Source organism: Polyodon spathula, chromosome 41 (genome assembly GCF_017654505.1).
Source record: "Polyodon spathula isolate WHYD16114869_AA chromosome 41, ASM1765450v1, whole genome shotgun sequence".
NCBI classification, from domain to species: domain Eukaryota; kingdom Metazoa; phylum Chordata; class Actinopteri; order Acipenseriformes; family Polyodontidae; genus Polyodon; species Polyodon spathula.
Window position 1 is genome coordinate 3,337,415 of NC_054574.1, and position 20,865 is coordinate 3,358,279.

At 40.7% G+C, this 20,865-nt stretch overlaps 1 protein-coding gene across 2 annotated transcripts in view; it reads right to left on the reverse strand.

Annotated features, from left to right (window-relative positions):
• Positions 1-20,571, reverse strand: part of ncf1 (neutrophil cytosolic factor 1) — a 40,987-nt gene extending 20,416 nt beyond the window's left edge. Inside the window, exons 1-4 of one of the 2 annotated variants that reach the window (XM_041236616.1) lie at positions 20,392-20,568; positions 18,115-18,195; positions 16,889-16,964; positions 10,081-10,246 (exon numbers count right to left, since the gene is read on the reverse strand). In XM_041236616.1, the coding sequence (XP_041092550.1) occupies positions 10,081-10,246; positions 16,889-16,964; positions 18,115-18,195; positions 20,392-20,463 (395 nt within the window). In that variant the 5' untranslated portion in view covers positions 20,464-20,568. Of the gene's footprint in view, positions 1-10,080; positions 10,247-16,888; positions 16,965-18,114; positions 18,196-20,391 lie in introns of both variants that reach the window. The other variant, XM_041236617.1, reaches the window with a different exon arrangement.
• Between the last annotated feature and the right edge of the window lie 294 nt (positions 20,572-20,865).

Here is a 20,865-nt window from a genome sequence, read left to right on the forward strand (position 1 = left end):
CTACTGCCTAACATGATGAGTGGATGAGGATGAGGATGATGATGGGGATTATTATTTCAGCCAGTCACTTGACCCAGAAGACACTGTTGAGGTGAAATGACCCAGCAAGTGCAAACAGAATAAGGCTCAGAAAATGAGAAGCTAAAAGTAGAACCAGATGTCATGTTTTAAGATGGAAATCCATGTGTGCTATAAGATGAGTTTATTTAAAAACATTCACGGTTGGAAGTGGAGATTAGGACAGAGGGAAGGAGGCACTTCTTAACACAAAGAGTGGGAAGGGTATGGAATGGGTTACCCAGCTAAACTGTTGATTCTGAATTAATGAGGTCCCTTAGGACTTGACAAAGTTTTGAGATCAATAATCTAACTATCCACCTCACTGCAGTGCCCAGGACACTCAGGGTGTGATAATAATCTAACTGTCCACTTCACCACAATGCCCAGGACACTCAGAGTGTGATAATAATCTAACTATCCACTTCACTGCAATGCCCAGGACACTCAGAGTGTGATAATAATCTAACTGTCCACTTCACCACAATGCCCAGGACACTCAGAGTGTGATAATAATCTAACTATCCACTTCACCACAATGCCCAGGACACTCAGAGTCTGATAATAATCTAACTATCCACTTCACCACAATGCCCAGGACACTCAGAGTGTGATAATAATCTAACTATCCACTTCACCGCAGTGCCCAGGACACTCAGAGTGTTATAATAATCTAACTGTCCACTTCACCACAATGCCCAGGACACTCAGAGTGTGATAATAATCTAACTGTCCACTTCACCACAATGCCCAGGACACTCAGAGTGTGATAATAATCTAACTATCCACTTCACCACAATGCCCAGGACACTCAGAGTGTGATAATAATCTAACTGTCCACTTCACCACAATGCCCAGGACACTCAGAGTGTGATAATAATCTAACTATCCACTTCACCACAATGCCCAGGACACTCAGAGTGTGATAATAATCTAACTATCCACTTCACTGCAGTGCCCAGGACACTCAGAGTGTGATAATAATCTAACTGTCCACTTCACTGCAGTGCCCAGGACACTCAGAGTGTGATAATAATCTAACTGTCCACTTCACCACAATGCCCAGTGACACTCAGGAGTGTGATAATAATCTAACTATCCACTTCACCACAATGCCCAGGACACTCAGAGTGTGATAATAATCTAACTATCCACTTCACCTCAATGCCCAGGACACTCAGAGTGTGATAATAATCTAACTATCCACTTCACCACAATGCCCAGGACACTCAGAGTGTGATAATAATCTAACTGTCCACTTCACCACAATGCCCAGGACACTCAGAGTGTGATAATAATCTAACTATCCACTTCACCACAATGCCCAGGACACTCAGAGTGTGATAATAATCTAACTGTCCACTTCACCACAATGCCCAGGACACTCAGAGTGTGATAATAATCTAACTATCCACTTCACCACAATGCCCAGGACACTCAGAGTGTGATAATAATCTAACTGTCCACTTCACAGAGTGTGATAATAATCTAACTGTCCACTTCACCAATGCCCACACTCAGAGTGTGATAATAATCTAACTGTCCACTTCACCACAATGCCCAGGACACTCAGAGTGTGATAATAATCTAACTGTCCACTTCACCACAATGCCCAGGACACTCAGAGTGTGATAATAATCTAACTGTCCACTTCACCACAATGCCCAGGACACTCAGAGTGTGATAATAATAATGCCCAGGACACTCAGAGTGTGATAATAATCTAACTATCCACTTCACCACAATGCCCAGGACACTCAGAGTGTGATAATAATCTAACTATCCACTTCACCACAATGCCCAGGACACTCAGAGTGTGATAATAATCTAACTGTCCACTTCACCACAATGCCCAGGACACTCAGAGTGTGATAATAATCTAACTGTCCACTTCACCACAATGCCCAGGACACTCAGAGTGTGATAATAATCTAACTATCCACTTCACCACAATGCCCAGGACACTCAGAGTGTGATAATAATCTAACTATCCACTTCACCGCAGTGCCCAGGACACTCAGAGTGTGATAATAATCTAACTGTCCACTTCACCACAATGCCCAGGACACTCAGAGTGTGATAATAATAATAACTAATCCACTTCACCACAATGCCCAGGACACTCAGAGTGTGATAATAATCTAACTATCCACTTCACCACAATGCCCAGGACACTCAGAGTGTGATAATAATCTAACTGTCCACTTCACCACAATGCCCAGGACACTCAGAGTGTGATAATAATCTAACTATCCACTTCACCACAATGCCCAGGACACTCAGAGTGTGATAATAATCTAACTATCCACTTCACCACAATGCCCAGGACACTCAGAGTGTGATAATAATCTAACTATCCACTTCACCACAATGCCCAGGACACTCAGAGTGTGATAATAATCTAACTGTCCACTTCACCACAATGCCCAGGACACTCAGAGTGTGATAATAATCTAACTATCCACTTCACCACAATGCCCAGGACACTCAGAGTGTGATAATAATCTAACTGTCCACTTCACCACAATGCCCAGGACACTCAGAGTGTGATAATAATCTAACTATCCACTTCACCACAATGCCCAGGACACTCAGAGTGTGATAATAATCTAACTATCCACTTCACCACAATGCCCAGGACACTCAGAGTGTGATAATAATCTAACTATCCACTTCACAGGACACTCAATGCCCAGGACACTCAGAGTGTGATAATAATCTAACTGTCCACTTCACCACAATGCCCAGGACACTCAGAGTGTGATAATAATCTAACTGTCCACTTCACCACAATGCCCAGGACACTCAGAGTGTGATAATAATCTAACTATCCACTTCACCACAATGCCCAGGACACTCAGAGTGTGATAATAATCTAACTGTCCACTTCACCACAATGCCCAGGACACTCAGAGTGTGATAATAATCTAACTATCCACTTCAACCACTCAGTGTGCCCAGGACACTCAGAGTGTGATAATAATCTAACTATCCACTTCACCACAATGCCCAGGACACTCAGAGTGTGATAATAATCTAACTGTCCACTTCACCACAATGCCCAGGACACTCAGAGTGTGATAATAATCTAACTATCCACTTCACCACAATGCCCAGGACACTCAGAGTGTGATAATAATCTAACTGTCCACTTCACCACAATGCCCAGGACACTCAGAGTGTGATAATAATCTAACTATCCACTTCACCACAATGCCCAGGACACTCAGAGTGTGATAATAATCTAACTATCCACTTCACCACAATGCCCAGGACACTCAGAGTGTGATAATAATCTAACTATCCACTTCACCACAATGACACCAGAGTGTGATAATAATCTAACTATCCACTTCACCACAATGCCCAGGACACTCAGAGTGTGATAATAATCTAACTATCCACTTCACCACAATGCCCAGGACACTCAGAGTGTGATAATAATCTAACTATCCACTTCACCACAATGCCCAGGACACTCAGAGTGTGATAATAATCTAACTGTCCACTTCACCACAATGCCCAGGACAGAGTGTGATAATAATCTAACTGTCCACTTCCTTCCACTGCCCAGGACATTTCAGAGTGATAATAATCTAACTATCCACTTCACCACAATGCCCAGGACACTCAGAGTGTGATAATAATCTAACTGTCCACTTCACCACAATGCCCAGGACACTCAGAGTGTGATAATAATCTAACTATCCACTTCACCACAATGCCCAGGACACTCAGAGTGTGATAATAATCTAACTGTCCACTTCACCACAATGCCCCACTCAGAGTGTGATAATAATCTAACTGTCCACTTCACCACTCAGAGTGTGATAATAATCTAATGCCCAGACACTCAGAGTGTGATAATAATCTAACTATCCACTTCACCACAATGCCCAGGACACTCTGATAATAATCTAACTGTCCACTTCACCACAATGCCCAGGACACTCAGAGTGTGATAATAATCTAACTGTCCACTTCACCACAATGCCCAGGACACTCAGAGTGTGTGATAATAATGACACTCAGAGTGTTATAATAATCTAACTATCCACTTCACCACAATGCCCAGGACACTCAGAGTGTGATAATAATCTAACTAATCTAACTGTACTTCACCACAATGCCCAGGACACTCAGAGTGTGATAATAATCTAACTGTCCACACAGTGCCCAGGACACTCAGAGTGTGATAATAATCTAACTGTCCACTTCACCACAGTGCCCAGGACACTCAGAGTGATAATAATGATAATAATCTAACTGTCCACTTCACCACAGTGCCCAGGACACTCAGAGTGTGATAATAATCTAACTGTCCACTTGCCCAGGACACTCAGAGTGTGATAATAATCTAACTGTCCACTTCACCACAATGCCCAGGACACTCAGAGTGTGATAATAACTATCCACTTCACCACTCACACAACACTCAGAGTGTGATGCCCAGGACACTCAGAGTGTGATAATAATAATAATCTAACTATCCACTTCACCAACTGTCCCCACAATGCCCAGGACACTCAGATGTGATAATAATCTAAGTCCACTTCACCACAATGCCCAGGACACTCAGAGTGTGATAATAATCTAACTATCCACTTCACCACAATGCCCAGGACACTCAGAGTGTGATAACTAATCTAACTATCCACTTCACCGAGGTGCCCCTCAATGCCCAGGACACTCAGAGTGTGATAATAATTTTAACTGTCCACTTCACTGTGCAGTGCCCACCTTTGCACTCAGAGTGTGATAATAATCTAACTATCCACTTCACCACAGTGCCCAGGACACTCAGAGTGTGATAATAATCTAACTGTCCACTTCAATGCCCAGGACCAGTGTGATAATAATCTAACTATCCACTTCACCACAATCACTGATAATAATCTAACTATCCACTTCACCACAATGCCCAGGACACTTGAGTGTGATAATAATCTAAATCCACTTCACCACAGTGCCCAGGACACTCAGAGTGTGATAATAATCTAACTGTCCACTTCACCACAATGCCCAGGACACTCAGAGTGTGATAATAATCTAACTATCCACTTCACCACAATGCCCAGGACACTCAGAGTGTGATAATAATCTAACTGTCCACTTCACCACAATGCCCAGGACACTCAGAGTGTGATAATAATCTAACTGTCCACTTCACCACAATGCCCAGGACACTCAGAGTGTGATAATAATCTAACTATCCACTTCACCACAATGCCCATGCCCAGTGTGATAATAACACTCAGAGTGTGATAATAATCTAACTATCCACTTCACCACAATGCCCAGGACACTCAGAGTGTGATAATAATAATCTAACAATCCACTTCACCACTTCATGCCCAGGACACTCAGAGTGTGATAATAATCTAACTGTCCACTTCACCACAATGCCCAGGACACTCAGAGTGTGATAATAATCTAACTATCCACTTCACTTCACCACAATGCCCCACAGAGTGTGATAATAATCTAACCACTTCACCACAATGCCCAGGACACTCAGAGTGTGATAATAATCTAACTATCCACTTAATCTAACTAACCACAATGCCCAGGACACTCAGGACACTCAGAGTGTGATAATAATCTAACTATCCACTTCACCACAATGCCCAGGACACTCAGAGTGTGATAATAATCTAACTGTCCACTTCACCACAATGCCCAGGACACTCAGAGTGTGATAATAATCTAACTGTCCACTTCACACTCAGGACACTCAGTGTGATAATAATCTAACTATCCACTTCACCACAATGCCCAGGACACTCAGAGTGTGATAATAATCTAACTGTCCACTTCACCACAATGCCCAGGACACTCAGTGTGATAATAATCTAACTATCCACTTCACTGCACTCAGAGTGTGATAATAATCTAACTGTCCACTTCACCACAATGCCCAGGACACTCAGAGTGTATCCACTTCACCACAATGCCCAGGACACTCAGAGTGTGATAATAATCTAACTGTCCACTTCACCACAATGCCCAGGACACTCAGAGTGTGATAATAATCTAACTATCCACTTCACCACAATGCCCAGGACACTAATAATCTAACTGTCCACTTCACCACAATGCCCAGGACACTCAGAGTGTGATAATAATCTAACTGTCCACTTCACCACAATGCCCAGGACACTCAGAGTGTGATAATAATCTAACTATCCACTTCACCACAATGCCCAGGACACTCAGAGTGTGATAATAATCTAACTGTCCACTTCACCACAATGCCCAGGACACTCAGAGTGTGATAATAATCTAACTATCCACTTCACCACAATGCCCAGGACACTCAGAGTGTGATAATAATCTAACTGTCCACTTCACCACAATGCCCAGGACACTCAGAGTGTGATAATAATCTAACTGTCCACTTCACCACAATGCCCAGGACACTCAGAGTGTGATAATAATCTAACTATCCACTTCACCACAATGCCCAGGACACTCAGAGTGTGATAATAATCTAACTATCCACTTCACCACAATGCCCAGGACACTCAGTGTGCCCAGGACACTCAGAGTGTGATAATAATAACTATCCACTTATGCCCAGGACACTCAGAGTGTGATAATAATCTAACTATCCACTTCACCACAATGCCCAGGACACTCAGAGTGTGATAATAATCTAACTATCCACTTCACCAGTGCCCAGGACACTCAGAGTGTGATAATAATCTAACTGTCCACTTCACAGAGTGTGCAATGCCCAGGACACTCAGAGTGTGATAATAATCTAACTATCCACTTCACAGAGTGTGATAATAATCACTGTGCCCAGGACACTCAGAGTGTGATAATAATCTAACTGTCCACTTCACCACAATGCCCAGGACACTCAGAGTGTGATAATAATCTAACTATCCACTTCACCACAATGCCCAGGACACTCAGAGTGTGATAATAATCTAACTATCCACTTCACCACAATGCCCAGGACACTCAGAGTGTGATAATAATCTAACTATCCACTTCACCACAATGCCCAGGACACTCAGAGTGTGATAATAATCTAACTATCCACTTCACCACAATGCCCAGGACACTCAGAGTGTGATAATAATCTAACTATCCACTTCACTGCAGTGCCCAGGACACTCAGAGTGTGATAATAATCTAACTGTCCACTTCACCACAATGCCCAGGACACTCAGAGTGTGATAATAATCTAACTGTCCACTTCACCACAATGCCCAGGACACTCAGAGTGTGATAATAATCTAACTATCCACTTCACCACAATGCCCAGGACACTCAGAGTGTGATAATAATCTAACTATCCACTTCACCACAATGCCCAGGACACTCAGAGTGTGATAATAATCTAACTATCCACTTCACCACAATGCCCAGGACACTCAGAGTGTGATAATAATCTAACTGTCCACTTCACCACAATGCCCAGGACACTCAGAGTGTGATAATAATCTAACTATCCACTTCACCACAATGCCCAGGACACTCAGAGTGTGATAATAATCTAACTGTCCACTTCACCACAATGCCCAGGACACTCAGAGTGTGATAATAATCTAACTATCCACTTCACCACAATGCCCAGGACACTCAGAGTGTGATAATAATCTAACTATCCACTTCACCACAATGCCCAGGACACTCAGAGTGTGATAATAATCTAACTATCCACTTCACCACAATGCCCAGGACACTCAGAGTGTGATAATAATCTAACTATCCACTTCACCACAATGCCCAGGACACTCAGAGTGTGATAATAATCTAACTATCCACTTCACCACAATGCCCAGGACACTCAGAGTGTGATAATAATCTAACTATCCACTTCACCACAGTGCCCAGGACACTCAGAGTGTGATAATAATCTAACTGTCCACTTCACCACAATGCCCAGGACACTCAGAGTGTGATAATAATCTAACTATCCACTTCACCACAATGCCCAGGACACTCAGAGTGTGATAATAATCTAACTATCCACTTCACCACAATGCCCAGGACACTCAGAGTGTGATAATAATCTAACTGTCCACTTCACCACAATGCCCAGGACACTCAGAGTGTGATAATAATCTAACTATCCACTTCACCACAATGCCCAGGACACTCAGAGTGTGATAATAATCTAACTGTCCACTTCACCACAATGCCCAGGACACTCAGAGTGTGATAATAATCTAACTATCCACTTCACCACAATGCCCAGGACACTCAGAGTGTGATAATAATCTAACTGTCCACTTCACCACAATGCCCAGGACACTCAGAGTGTGATAATAATCTAACTATCCACTTCACCACAATGCCCAGGACACTCAGAGTGTGATAATAATCTAACTGTCCACTTCACCACAATGCCCAGGACACTCAGAGTGTGATAATAATCTAACTATCCACTTCACCACACCACAGACGGGTCCTGTAGTCTACACTATTATTTATAGATTGTAGGTGCAGTGACGTTGCCCAGGACACTCAGAGTGTGATAATAATCTAACTGTCCACTTCACCACAATGCCCAGGACACTCAGAGTGTGATAATAATCTAACTATCCACTTCACCACAATGCCCAGGACACTCAGAGTGTGATAATAATCTAACTATCCACTTCACCACAATGCCCAGGACACTCAGAGTGTGATAATAATCTAACTGTCCACTTCACCACAATGCCCAGGACACTCAGAGTGTGATAATAATCTAACTATCCACTTCACCACAATGCCCAGGACACTCAGAGTGTGATAATAATCTAACTATCCACTTCACCGCAGTGCCCAGGACACTCAGAGTGTGATAATAATCTAACTGTCCACTTCACCACAATGCCCAGGACACTCAGAGTGTGATAATAATCTAACTATCCACTTCACCACAATGCCCAGGACACTCAGAGTGTGATAATAATCTAACTGTCCACTTCACCACAATGCCCAGGACACTCAGAGTGTGATAATAATCTAACTATCCACTTCACCACAATGCCCAGGACACTCAGAGTGTGATAATAATCTAACTATCCACTTCACCACAATGCCCAGGACACTCAGAGTGTGATAATAATCTAACTGTCCACTTCACCACAATGCCCAGGACACTCAGAGTGTGATAATAATCTAACTATCCACTTCACCACAATGCCCAGGACACTCAGAGTGTGATAATAATCTAACTGTCCACTTCACCACAATGCCCAGGACACTCAGAGTGTGATAATAATCTAACTATCCACTTCACCACAATGCCCAGGACACTCAGAGTGTGATAATAATCTAACTATCCACTTCACCACAATGCCCAGGACACTCAGAGTGTGATAATAATCTAACTATCCACTTCACCACAATGCCCAGGACACTCAGAGTGTGATAATAATCTAACTGTCCACTTCACCACAATGCCCAGGGCACTCAGAGTGTGATAATAATCTAACTATCCACTTCACCACAATGCCCAGGACACTCAGAGTGTGATAATAATCTAACTATCCACTTCACCACAATGCCCAGGACACTCAGAGTGTGATAATAATCTAACTATCCACTTCACCACAATGCCCAGGACACTCAGAGTGTGATAATAATCTAACTATCCACTTCACCACAATGCTCAGGACTCTCTGAGTGTGATAATAATCTAACTATCCACTTTACCACAATGCCCAGGACACTCAGAGTGTGATAATAATCTAATTATCCACTTCACCACAATGCCCAGGACACTCAGAGTGTGATAATAATCTAACTGTCCCCTTCACCACAATGCTCAGGACTCTCTGAGTGTGATAATAATCTAACTATCCACTTTACCACAATGCTCAGGACACTCAGAGTGTGATAATAATCTAACTGTCCCCTTCACCACAATGCTCAGGACTCTCTGAGTGTGATAATAATCTAACTATCCACTTCACCGCAGTGCCCAGGACACTCAGAGTGTTATAATAATGTAACTGTCCACTTCACCACAATGCCCAGGACACTCAGAATGTGATAATAATCTAATTATCCACTCACGGGTGTGGCGCGGGTGGGTTCTCGTCCTCATCGCGCACCTGGTAGAAGCGCAGCAGAAGCTGGCAGCGTGAGATCTTGGGCGGCAGGTTGATCAGAGAGTGGCAGTACTCAGCCAGCGTGCCCTGCCGCGTCTCTGTTGTCTTTTGATTGTCAAACCACTTAGGAGCTGAGGGGGGTTTAAAAAAAAAAAAGAAAAATAGGTTATATTTTGTACTATTAAATAATAAAAAAAATTTAAAGAAAGAAAACAAAAGTAGTTATTTTGTAACCTCTTCAAGTGTTCCAAAATATATTTTTTTTTAGTTGATTGTTTTAATCACAGATGTTTAAAATATCTCTCTCTGTTAACATGTGAAGGAAGCCTGTAAATGCAAGTAATATTTACATCTAATTTCATATAATATTTACGTCTAATTTCATAACAAAACCAATGAACCCACTTGGAAAAAATGATTAACAGGAACAGATTATTGTACTGGAAGTATCTTTCGGAAGTGTATCAGAATTCTAATCACAAATAAGTAACTATATGTTGCCTCCTAAATCTGCTTTTTAGTTCAGTAACTGTAAAGGAAGCACAGACATATTTGAACTTTTGATTATTTGGAGGTTAATGTCCAGTGTTTAAACCAGAGCTTCTCAAACTCGGTCCTGGGGACCCCCTGTGGCTGCTGGTTTTCATTCCAACCAAGCTCTCAGTTAACTAGACCCTTAATTGAACTATTAATTTGCTTAATTGGACCTTTTTAATTGTTTTCAGCTCTTGAATGGTTGCATATTTCAAGTTAGCTATAACATTTGATAAGTAACTTGAACTGCAACTGTTTAAGAGCTGAAAACAAGCACAAAGGCCTAATTAAGCAAATTATCAGTTCAATTAAGGGTCTAGTTAAGTAACTGAGAGCTTGGTTGGATGAAAACCAGTAGACACAGGGGGTCCCCAGGACCGAGTTTGAGAAGCCCTGGTATAAACCTACTTAAACACTATTTTTAGACACATTTTATTTAAGTATTTTCTATATTTTAAGTAATTTAATAAGTTGATCAAGTTTGTATGATGCCATGATTTACACATGGGTATTGATGGGATTCGTGCTGTTTTGGAACTGAAACTCTTCCGAGACTGAGTCTATCTGTTCTGAGGGTTATACTTACAGCTATTCTATACTTTCTCGTCATGTACGAGGCAGATCAATAGAAATGCAATTGATTTACAAATAGAATTTTATGCAAATTCAAATCTTATTTTGTCTAAAGGATTACTACTTATGTAAAACACAATAACATACTGCCTTGGTCTTTATCTTCAAAAGGGAATGATAGGAATCCCTCACAATAGCATGATCCTAAGTTTATAATCTTTTTTCTCTTACTGTTCAGGTGCAATGTGGAAGTAAACCCAGGTCCCTCTGATCCGGACTGTCTGCTGTTACCCTCTGAATTTAGTAATCATAGTGGTTTAAAATGTGTCCACGTCAATATACGAAGTCTGGTACCAAAATCTGACTTGGCTTGGCCTGGTAATTAATGACAGGGCTGTGGATTGGTTCTCAAGGACTACTTAACAAATCGAACACAAGCAATAAGAGCTGATGAAAATATTTCAACCTTTTTATCTCTGTGCAAAGGGGTTTCTCAGGGTTCAGTATTTGGACCATTACTATTTACATTTTATATAAATTATTTGCAATGTAACTTGGGAACTAATAATTCATGCATACATCTATATGCAGATGACTCTATTCTATATACAACTGGATATTCCAGCTGTTCAGCTCTGCAGAGTGCATTTGATATTCTGCAAAAACAGCTCCTCCGAGATAGATTACTGCTGAATGCGACTAAGACTCAAACCATGTTGTTTTGTTCTAATTGGAAGAAAATTAGTGATCAGACCTGGCTATCACTACTGTGTAGGGTGAATCACTCAAGAAAGTGTCCTCTTATAAATATTTAGGAATATCGATCGATGAGCTACTTATATTTAATTATCACATTGATAAACTGCTTTCAAAATTAGGACCTAAACTAGGATTCCCTTTTAGGAATAAGAAGTTTATTTTTTTCTCAGGCTGGCAGATTAAAGTTTGTGACTGTTACTATTCTATCTGTTTTTGGTCTATGGTGGTTTTATCTATCAGTTTGCTTCCAAGCAGTCTTTGCAAAAATTAGATGTAATATATAATTCATGCTGCCATTTTGTTTTAGGGTGTCCTTTTTTGACACATCATTGTAAATGTATAAAAAACTAGGGTGGTTTTCATTGACTGTATTACTGCCTCTTTGTTTATTTGTTATTATTGTCTAAGGCTGGACCACACAAATATGAATTGTGTTGTTTTATGTATGATTGTGTCTGTGTATGACAGGACCCCTTGTAAATGAAGACTCGGTCTCAAAGGGTTAATTTCCTGTATAAATAAAATAAATAAATAAAAATAAATCAACTGGTCAATATGAGGTCCCTAGTCTCTGGTAAAGCCATTTGAATTTTATCATTAAAGCAATGTTTAATCTCTGTTCCAACTCAATCCACCGCAAAATATGTATATACAATATTCATTTATGTATTTTACATTTTTTTCAATACAGTAACCCCAGCAACAACTTGTCTCTGATTTGAATGACAAGTTGAATTAAACCACTGGATGCAGTCTGATTACTTATTATTTGTTTATTTAACAGACTCCTTTATCCAAGGCGACTTACACAGACTAGGGTGTGTGTGAACTGTGCATCAGCTGCAGAATCACTTATAACAACGTCTCACCCGAAAGACGGAGCACAAGGAGGTGAAGTGACTTGCTCAGGGTCACACAGTGAGTGAGCTGGGTTTTGAACCGGGGATCTCCTGGTTACAAGCCCCTTTTCTTTAACCACTGGACCACACAACGGTGCTCTCCTGTATCAAACTAGCTAGGAAGGAGTCTTTGAATTAACTTTCTGAGCACACTGAAATAGTAACTGAACAAACAGTATGATCAGCACTGACACATGTAGGCTACTAGACATCTTCTTATCCATTTTATAATCTGAACATGAAAACTAAAAATTGCCATTGTTAGAGAAAATACCCAATATTATGTTGAGGACCCTCCCTAAATAACAATATTACACAGTAAGCACAGTCCACTGATTTGAATCTGCTTTAACAGAGTCTGCTACGCCCTAAATGTTATAGAAAACTCTGAATGGTTGTTGTTTTTTCAACAAAACAGGCATTCAAACTTGCATAAATTGATACCATTACAAAAAATCTTTGTGGGAACTTGTTGACATCAGACCAGGAAGAAGACCGGACACAAGCACTGTGAGCAAACGGTGCTGGTGCGCAGATTGAATAAACAAATAAAAGATTTAGACAAAACAAAACACTTAACAAAGCAAAATGGCACAGTGGCCAAAACAGACAGACATGGAACACTCAAGTATCACACTGATATATATCTAGCAGGAATAGCAATTGCAATTTGTTTATTTCACCTCCCAACTCTCGTTCCACCTCTGAACACACCCAACCTGGACTGAGAAATCCGTGCTCCTTAAATACAGCTGTGTCGGGACTTGATTGCTAATCATTCAATCTGGCCCCAGCACAGTCTGCACATGAACTAATTGTGACATCCCCCTGCTCACATATCAATATACACTTTAACTCAGTCGTGTTACATAACCCAGCGTATACAAAATAAACCAAATACACCCAGGGGCGGGGGTGACCCCATCAAAGAACTGTATAGAGATACTTCACAGTTTTCTGTGTATAAGTTTATGACCCCAACTTAGGAAAAGTCTTAAAATACTATACAGAAAATGAAAAGAAAAAAAGCATTTAAGCTAATTGGAAACTAGAGTCGAGTCAAATAGACCCGAACCTGTTAATAATTGTGTTTTTACTGTTTTTCATATGTTTGGAAACCTACAGCTTTCAGTGTGCAAAGTTGTACTTTCCTCATTAAGCATCTGTTACAGCCCACATGACTTCCAGCCAGGGGCAGACTTCCTCCTTCAAGGGTTTCACATTCAGGAAACCAGTTTCATTGTGGTTACTCCCACTTTCATCACTTACCACTGCCTAACTATATTTGACTTAAGTCCAACATGAAAGGTGCTTTGGGTTTGGAGTTCCCCTTATTTTGCCAATATGGAGAGGCCATCAAAAAGGCAATGGGAGATAACTTAGCAAAAGTGAGAACAGTGAATTGTCAGATCAGACAAGTTTCCTGATAATACAAACTATTTTGGAGCCCTCCCCAAGAAAAAAAGTGTGAATAAAATGAAATGCCCTAGTTTGACCCTGTGGTGGAGTGTTCCGCCCCTTTATGTTTATTGGTGTTTTATGTTGTATGTAGTGTGTTAATGTTGGTGTTTATGTATAAAATACACAGGATATAAATATGGGTTACGAGCACAAGTGTTTAAAATGTATATTTGTATTTAGGTACGAGGATTGCACAGCACTTCACATGCAGGTAAAATAATATGTGAGCACAGGGAATTGCAGGGGTGACGTCAGACCAGAAATGCAGACTCCAAACAATGAGGAATGGCGGTGAATCTGTGACGCTGCGGCGTCCAGGGTTTTATTGTAAAATAATAATAACAAACAAAAGATTTAAACAAAATACACGACTGAAAATAAAGGGCGCGTTGGCCAAAGTAAATAGACAGACAAACAAACAAAGAGCTTCCAGCACGAAATAACAATTGTTAATAGACTCTCTCCCATTCTCCCCTCACAAACACACAACCCAGAGTGAATGAAAACATGCAGCTTTTATGCAGCTGTACTGAGACTTGATTGCTAATCAGTCATTCAATTGGAGTCTCGGTACAATTGCACGTGAATTAATAAAAGTGCAATTCCCCAATAGTTGAATAGGTCTGAGACTGGAGGGAGCACCCTTTCTCTTAGGGATAGTGGGAGCAGTTCAGTCTCCATGCTTCGGGCCTGCCCTGGACTGGAGGGAGCACCCTCTTAGTCAAATAGTTAGACTATAGATAGGAATAGGTAGTCCTTTTTTAACCTTATAAAAGTGTCCCACATCAGAAAGTTTCACACATAGCAAAGTGTAATGAAATATAGCAGTGTAATGAAATATATCAAAGTATAATGAAATATAGCAGTGTAATGAAATATAGCAAAGTGTAATGAAATATAGCAAAAACGACCTCTTTGCCTCACATTTCTATTTTGTTATGTTCTAATATGTTCATGTTCATTTGCATTCACTTCTCTTTTTTCAAGCCTGACCTGTTGCAGGTGTTTCCTTTCACCATTCAAAGTGGCCTGCACTCATTTTCTATAGACAGGCAAGCCACATGCAGATACAGCTGGCAGTGGAGAATGAACAGTGAATGTGAGTACATACCGAATGAACAGTGAGTGTGTGTACTGAATGAACAGTGAGTGTGTGTACTGAATGAACAGTGAGTGTGTGTACTGAATGAATAGTGAGTGTGTGCACTGAATGAATAGTGAGTGTGTGCACTGAATGAAGAGTGAGTGTGTGTACGTACTGAATGAACAGTGAGTGTGTGTGTACTGAATGAACAGTGTGTGTACGTACTGAATGAACAGTGAGTGTGTGTACTGAATGAACAGTGAGTGTGTGTACGCACTGAATGAACAGTGAGTGTGTGTACGTACTGAATGAACAGTGAGTGTGTGTACGTACTGAATGAACAGTGAGTGTGTGTACTGAATGAACAGTGAGTGTGTGTACGTACTGAATGAATAGTGAGTGTGTGTACTGAATGAACAGTGATTGTGTGTACTGAATGAACAGTGAGTGTGTGTGTACTGAATGAACAGTGAGTGTGTGTACTGAATGAATAGTGAGTGTGTGTACTGAATGAACAGTGAGTGTGTGTACTGAATGAACAGTGAGTGTGTGTACGTACTGAATGAACAGTGAGTGTGTGTACGTACTGAATGAACAGTGAGTGTGTGTACTGAATGAACAGTGAGTGTGTGTACATACTGAATGAACAGTGAGTGTGTGTACATATGTGTGTATAAAACTAGAATAGGTTCACCAAGAGAAATACCCTGGCAACCAGACAGTGTGGGGAAGCAATGAAAAAGGCAAATGCTTAGGTATATAAAAGTCTACAAATCAAAGGAGGTTTTGATGAGGTTGTATAATGCACTGGTGAGACTGCACCAGGAATACTGTGTCCAATACTGGTCATCTCAGAACCAAAGTGACATTGTGAAGAGCAACCAGGCTAATTCCAGGGCAGAACTGAATCTATTTATCTTAGAACAAAGAATTAGGGGGGACTTGAACGACAACTTTAAAAGGATTTGGCAAAGTTAACAATATCCAATACTTTAAGCATAGAAACCAGAATCAGAGGACACAGTTGGAAATGAAGTGTAGATTAGGCTTAGGACGGGGTAGGAGAGAGTGGTGAGTGTATGAACAGGTAATTGGTCCATTCCATGCCCCGACCACAGTGCTTGTCTGGTTCCTAGTAGCTGATTGATCTCAAAACTGTGTCAAGTCAGGTCTTAAAGGATCCAAATGATTTAGCATCAACTACAAGACTTGGTAGCCCATTCCATACCTTCACCATTCTGTGAAGAAGTGTCTCCTACCATCTGTCCTAATCTCCACTTAATTTCCAACTGTGTCCTCTGGTCCTGGTTTCTGTGCTTAAAGTATTGGTTAGGGTTAACCATGTAAAGTGTTTTTAAAATGTTAAAGATTCAGATTGAGATTAAGAAAACACAGATAGATATCCATCTCATAGGACATACACATTTAGGCAGATCCAGTGAAAGGATGCTGTACAAGCTTACCTGGCAGTGGGGGCAGGATCTTGTCTTTGATGTCAATGTCTCCGGATTCAATAGGGAACATCTCCTTCAGTGCTTTCTAATACAAGAGAGAGAGATTAAAAGATTAAAACACACAGAGCAGCAGGGATAGCTCAAGAGCTTTCCACAGTATCCTCCTGTAAGCATGTATCAAGAGTGACCTGGACCAGAGGGAGCACACTTTCTCTTAGGAGGGGAGTGGTTCAGACTCCATGCCTCAAGCCTGTCCTGGACTGGAGGGATCACCATTTTTCTGGTGGTGGGGGGAGCAAGCCTGAGACTCCTTTTAGAAGTTGCTGGTTTGTATTCAGTTTATTACACAAGATTAGGTTGCTGAAAATTTCAGGATAATACAAATCACCAGAAAACTAAAGAATGTGTTGACACTTTCATACTTCCGCAACCAGATGAGAGAAAAAAGAAGTTAGGGAACTGCCCTGCCTGCAGTCTCAGTTGGGTGATCATGGGTTATTTCACTGATTACTGCACGACTGAGCAAACACCACCCCTCTGCCTGGAAAGGAAGTCTTAGCAGTTACTGTGCTGTAACAGTGGGTTTTACAATGTGATTTAGGGAAGTATAGATTACATTACATTACATTACATAAACTGTACTATTGCTGTGCATTTCTTGTTTCACAGTTGCTGTGAATTCCATTCAATAGTGATCAGCCTTATAAAAGCGTACCCTGGAAAATGTTTCACTGGGAATTGTCCCTTGTGTTATAATAAGCTGGCACAGGTTGTGGGTAGGAAGTGTACAGCAAACATGTAAGTGAGACATACAGGCATATATATGGACAGACAGAACACAACCCCCCTCTATATCCCCAGATACTACTCTGAATAACTTAGGCTAAATAATGTTCTTACCACCAGTGGGGATAATAATACTCATGTATCTCTACTGAACTCTTTTATAGTTTCCTCATATTTTGTTATAATGTGTAAAATATGATATTAGTGGATTCTTCTTAGTTACATTTGAATTGCTGTTTTGTAAATCCTGTACTGTGAGTACGCTGTTTGGCGAATCTAATAAAATGAATTGCAGTGCCACTATCTTTGTTTTTATAACTCATTCAGACAAAGGCTTCAGCATACAAGCGTTGAACATGAATGACTCCTAAGCATTGTGAGCAGGGTCCTGGGACTAACCCTTGCCTGTAAAGCAGCTTTTTTATTTGAATGTGGAATCAGTGACTCACGTGGAAGGCGTAGATCTCAGAAAACTTTCTGTAGATCAGCTTCTCTGACAGGTCACTCCATTTCACCAAGAACATGTAAACCTGTAAGACAGGTGTCAGTATTACTAACTCATCAGCCGCAATACAATGGCTTATCAGCAGGGATCCTCGTTTTCCGCAATAAAAAAATTAATTCTCAGATTAAAAAAAAAACAATAAAAATCTGTGTTATTCTGCAATTAAAATAAAAGGCTAAGCCCACTCGTCACATTATAAGAGAGACAAACAGTACTACTGAATAGCAGTGAACACGGGGAGCACTTATTGGTACATTTTTCAATTATAAGGAAGTTACAAGCTCATCAGTGCCATCAATCAATAATAGAGACAGACTTACTATTTCACTTTAAACATTATACTTCTGTGCAATAATAATAAAAAACAAACAATAGTATTAGATTAGCTTGTCTCGAGTTAGTCTTTGTCACCTGGATGGGTATTGCCAAACGCATTGACCCAATCTTTAGAGGGGATTTTTTTCTTCTTTTCGGCACTTTCAATCAGCTTGTTGAATAGTAACAACGCACTGGATAGTGAAGTGAACTACATTTGAATGTGACAGCACGCCTCATTCACAACCTTGGCCTCTGTACACTAGAAGCACTTTTACTGAACAAGTATGCTTGCGTAAATGTAAAACAATATTGCTTGTGTTGATGATTATATATGATCAGTTTATTGATTTGATTATCAAACAAAGCCTTGCATGTTTTTAGCCCTGCCCTGTGTAAAGCTAAACATTCTCGACTGCATTGACAAATCAGGGTTATGCCACGGTAAACGGATTTCAAGGATCCCTGCTTACCAGTACATCATTGAAAAAGCTGTGATAGGTGTGATGTCGGTATCTCATTGTTGTTTCTGCTTTGATCATTATTTGACATGATTATAAACCAAAAATTGCTCCTCAGGCTTAAAACATGATATATTTCTCAAAATAGCTCACTTTTTTGTAACCAAAGGAGGATAACTTTCCACTATGAGCTGAAGATTCTAACCAGATGCTGGTTTGTTAACCCTGACATGTCTGAGGACAATAGTGTTTTGAATATTAACTGCTGAGTGACATCAGAGGGCAGCCGTGTTTGTCACTACTGAGCACTAAGATGGCTGGTTGGTAGGCAATAGCGCAGACTATTAACCGATAGGTTTGCGAGTTTCAGTCTAAGGGTTTAATAAATTCTGATAAGAACATTAGAAAATGTATGAATAAGTGGAGACCATTTGGCCTATCTACGCTTGTCCAGTTCCTAGTAGCTGATTGATCTCAAAACTTGTCAAGTTGGGTCTTAAAGAAAGGTAGCCCATTCCATACCCTTAGTACTCTCTGTGTGAATAAGTGTCTCCTACCCTCTGTGTCCTAAGTCTATTTCCAACTGTGTCATTGGACTCTCTCCAAGCCCACAATGTCCCTTTGGTTCTGTGGTGACCAGTACTGGACACAGTACTCTAAGTGCGGTCTCACCAGTGCATTATACACCTTCATCATAGCCTCCTTCGAACACTTTTATATACCTAAGCATTTGCCTTTATGGTTGCTTCCCCACGCTGTCTGGTTGCTGACAGCGATGAATCTCTTACACCAGGGTATTTCTCTTTATGAGTCTGTTCCACTCATTTGATATCTGGCCTACATTTCAATTGATATAAAATTCCACACATCTCAGCGACAAAAAGATACTTACAATATCTTTCACATACAACCTTCCTAGCCATACCAAAGGCACTAAGTCCTTTTCAAAGCATTACTCCTGTCTCACATTGTAAGGAGAAAAATCATATTAATGTAACAAAAGGGTAAACAACATCTCAGGAGTTCTTAAGATACTTTAAACTATTTGACAGTTATTTGGTAAAACACAGTGAAAGCATGGTAAAGCATTATAAAGCACAGAGAGGTATAGCAAAGCACAGGTGAGCATTATAAAGCACAGAGAGGTATAGCAAAGCACAGGTGAGCATTATAAAGCACAGATAGGTATGGTAAAGCACAGGTGAGCACTATAAAGCACAGAGAGGTATAGCAAAGCACAGGTGAGCATTATAAAGCACAGTGAGGTATGATAAAGCATATAAAAAATATGGTAACCCGTGGTATGGTAAATGCAAAGTATTTAACTATGGGAAAGGCATGGCAAACAGCAACATTGCAATAGAAAACTTTTATAAGGGTAGCTGCTGCAATTTAATATGGGCTACTGTCTCAGCTATTGATAGATAGACAGATAAAAGACTCACGTAGTGCTGGCTGGGAAAAAACCTTCTCTCAAAGCCAAGAAGCTCAATATGGCGGATGTAGATGTCACCCATTCTGAGGATGTGAAGCCTAGTGCAGAAGACTGGATCCTGAGAGACAGAGATAGCTGGTGATTGAACATGTACTAAAGGATTGACTGAGGCACCAGCTCTTCTACAGCTCTGCTGCTGTGCTGCCTGACTCCTCCCCTTACTCAAGCTATGCTGTCTGTGCACTTAAACCACACCCTGACTCCTCCCCTTACTCAAGCTATGCTGTCTGTGCACTTAAACCACACCCTGACTCCTCCCCTTACTCAGGGCAAATTCCTACAGTACTAGAAAATTAATAGATTTGAGCCCTTGCCAAAGTTCAAAAGCAGACTACATTCTTCACTCATTGTTAGTTCCTCATAAAAACACAACATGCCCTTATCAAAATGACATTGTTATCTGATTTCATTCATAATATTCTTC